We start from the raw sequence: 3388 nt of genomic DNA on the forward strand, positions 1-3388 counted from the left end.
AATCTGTTTTCTCCACGGTAACCTCAGCTTTACCGCAATTACTTTTTTTTTTTCTGGTCACAAGATAATTCCTGACGGCAGAAAGTCTGGAGGTCATATGAGCAGCAAATTGAGGAACAAGGCGCCACTAATTTCTTACAAGATCCCCCTTAAAAAAAAAAACCAACACGAAAAAAATTCTCTGCTGTGAGGGGATTTATGGCTTTGGTGGGTTCTGAAGTTTTAGGGGCCGCAGCCTGGGAATGGGCTTTGCAAACATGCACTTTGAAAGCGGGGTTTGTCTTTTCCAGCCAAAGTTTTTTTTTTTTTTTTGCTGTAAAGGGGACGGGATTAAAAACGATGCAAGGGAGAAGAACTAGACTTTGAATTTTAAATCGTTTTACTTGAGTAAAAAAAAAAAGGGGGGGGGGGGAAGCTAGGCCCGCCCCGTTTGTAATCAGAGCTTCCTCATTCCTTTCATGTCCTCTGCTCTTTGGTGTCAGCCCAAGCCAATGGAAACCTGCTTTGCCATTTAACCCGCTTGTAAATGCTCAATGCAACATTTCCACCGACTGTCACCAGAGAGGGAGAAGGGGGAGGGGGCGGGGACAGCGGCGCGGCTCGTTTGCATAGAAGGGGGCGGGGCCGGAGCGCCTGGCGTATAAAAGGCCAGAGGGGGGCGAGCCGCCGGCAGCCCGTTGCACGGAGGAGTAGGGGTTTGCACGCCGGGGATTGCACCGCCGGAGAGACGTGCCAAGCGGCCAGCCGGGATCTGCTAGCTGGAGACACCCACCCAGCGCTGCCAGCCCGGACCGGACCATGAAAGCCATCAGCCCGGTGCGGTCCGTCAGGAGCTGCTACGAAGCCGTGTGCTGCCTGTCGGACCAGAGCCTGGCCATCGCCCGGGGCAGCCCCGGGAAGAGCCCGGCGCTGGAGGAGCCCATGAGCCTGCTCTACGACATGAACGATTGCTACTCCAAGCTGCGCGAGCTGGTGCCGGGCATCCCGCAGGGCACCAAGTTGAGCCAGGTGGAGATCCTGCAGCACGTCATCGACTACATCTTCGACCTGCAGATCGTGCTGGAGGAGCAGGCGAAGGGCCAGGACCCGGCCGCCGAGACCTCCCTCCTCTCCCTGACGGTAAGGACGGGGCCCCGGCTTGTGAATCTTCATGGGAGTGGCCCTGCAGCGGGGGCACCTTTCCCCCAGCCGGGTAGCGCCCTGTGCAGGCAGGGGTCAGCCCGCGGGGCTGCTGGCCTTTCCCCGCCCCCCCGGGAGGGGGAAGCCCCCACACCAGGTCCCCCGTACTTACCTGTTTCCCTTCTCTCTGCAGGCCTCTGAACTGTGCTCGAAAGACGAGAGACGTTTGTGCCATTAATGTCTCTTCCCCCACCAGGTAAGACACGAACCACGCGCGTTCTGGTCAGTTTCCATCCCCAGCCCCCTTCTCTGTCCCCGGGAATTCGCGTGAGTGGCTTCCAACTAAACCAGGGAGGGATGATTTGAAACTGCCCCCCTTCGTGCCATCCGCGCCGCTTGTGCATCTCTCGCGTCCCTGCCCTGGCGATTGACTGAGAAGGATTTTTTTTTTTAACCAGCCACTGTAGTGGAATGAGATCTGTAGCCATTGTCCGTCCTTGTGCCGGCGATGCGGCCTCTTTCCATCTCCTGCAAATGGATCCTTCTGTCAATCCTTTCTATAGCAAACTCTCTAGCTGCTTAAACAGCCCTGTTGAAATTAGTAGAATCAAGAGGCTTTTTTTTTTTTAAGGGAGGAAAAAAAAAAATGTTTTCAGGCAGGAAGGCACCGCCAAACGTGTCCCTCCCTTCTAATCTGTGTAATTTTAGATCCATCTGTAGAGAGTTAGAAACAGAAGGGCTTGTCTTTTTTTTTTTTTTTTTTTTTTTTTTTCTTGGTGCCAATTAGCAAACATCCAGCATGAGTGTTGGTTCTTGATTCCTTATCAGCTGGAGGTAAATAGAAGTTTCCTCTCTCTGGCGCCAGGATGTCTAGTGCAGACCTGCCTCTGATCTCTGAATAACTGACATGTCTCTTTCTCTCTCATCCCCCGCCCCCCTCCCCTCTACCCCATTCAGACTGCAGGTGTGGGATCACAACGCTTGGCTCTCTCCAAGGGAGGAGGAGAAGAGACCTTGACTTGGAAAGGATCAGACTTCAACCCTATGCATCCAATAATGGAGGGACCTCAGCCTTTATCTTCCAGATATTGTGTCTGTGGAGCATGTGGCACAAGGCATTGGATGCTTGGCTGGTTTTTTAGTACTGTTTCCGCTTCCCCACTCTGCTTCTCTTGCCTGAAAATAAATCTCAACAGGCCAGGAAAGACTTTGATTCTGCTCCCTCCATCCCCCAACTAAATGGATCCGAACTCTTGACTATTTGAATTTAACCGCCTCATTGCACAAGGGCAAGAAATGCTGGGAACTCCTGACTCCTTGAGCATCATCTGCACTGTAAAATCAGTGTTTTATGTTCTCAAAATCCCAAGTGTGCTAGACTGGCTCCCCAGTCATTATATAGATCTCTTTAAAACGTGGCTGGCTATAAAGGAGACCACAACATGCTTTAAAAAGACTTGCAGAGATGCAGTTGTATGTATATTTTGGATTATAGTGTGATTTTAAAAAACAAAAACAAAAAAAAAACAACTTAAAGGGGGCTGGGTAGAGGGTAATACCAACAAGAATTTCAAAACTGAGCTGTTCTGGGGCTGTGGCCTCATGTTTATTGTTGAACTCTATAATAGAGTATAACGTTTGTACCTTTTTTGCAGGAAGGTGAATTTCTGCGATCATGCATTGTACTTGCTTTATAAACTTTTTATAAAAGTTAAAAGTTTTTACATAATAAAATTTTAAGTTTGGTTTTTTTGAATAATCCTTCCCTTGCCCCAAAATTCTGAAAGTCACATCAGGGTTACTTCCTTGAAACTTGAAACTAGCTTTGGGGAGAGAAGTAACTTTACAAAAAGCAATTGAAATAAAATTGATCCATCGTTGTATTGAGTTCCCACTTCACGCTGTCTGTGAGAGGAATGACACAAGATGAGCTATATTACTTGAATCAAGTTGAATTTGCAGTTGAATAATTTTATACTAATAGTACTATTATGGCTTAAAATGTCAAATCATGTAACAAGAATCAACCTTGTTATTTACTTACTATTTAACTTTAACCTCTCTTTTGCAGAACAGGACTGTTAAGGGTCAGGCCCATCTTACCTATCAGTGTGAGTGCCATGTCAGAGTTTGAGTTGATGGTGATTTGGGTCATAAGGTGGCCATGGACAAGATTATTCCCTACTGCTCTTATTACTTCTGTGGGGGTGATGTGTGAGGTTGTTTTGGGGTTTTTTCCCGTCCCCCTCTTCTGGCCTCAGTAGCATAA

The 3388-nt window shown here is 48.5% G+C and overlaps 1 protein-coding gene across 1 annotated transcript; it reads left to right on the forward strand.

Annotated features, from left to right (window-relative positions):
- Nucleotides 1-542: 542 nt before the first annotated feature.
- ID3 (inhibitor of DNA binding 3) lies at nucleotides 543-2853 on the forward strand. Its single transcript, XM_005286150.4, has 3 exons — nucleotides 543-1119; nucleotides 1313-1375; nucleotides 2077-2853. The coding sequence occupies exons 1-2, from the start codon at nucleotides 799-801 to the stop codon at nucleotides 1355-1357; spliced, it is 366 nt and encodes a 121-aa protein (XP_005286207.1). The 5' UTR covers nucleotides 543-798; the 3' UTR covers nucleotides 1358-1375; nucleotides 2077-2853.
- Nucleotides 2854-3388: the final 535 nt, after the last annotated feature.

This window comes from Chrysemys picta, chromosome 23, assembly GCF_011386835.1.
Source record: "Chrysemys picta bellii isolate R12L10 chromosome 23, ASM1138683v2, whole genome shotgun sequence".
Taxonomy (NCBI): Eukaryota; Metazoa; Chordata; order Testudines; family Emydidae; genus Chrysemys; species Chrysemys picta.

Coding starts and splice junctions, on each gene's coding strand:
- ID3 (XM_005286150.4), top strand. CDS start 799: ATGAAAGCCATCAGCCCGGTGCGGTCCGTCAGGAGCTGCTACGAAGCC. Junction 1,120..1,312: donor CCTCCCTCCTCTCCCTGACG/GTAAGGACGGGG, acceptor TTCTCTCTGCAG/GCCTCTGAACTGTGCTCGAA.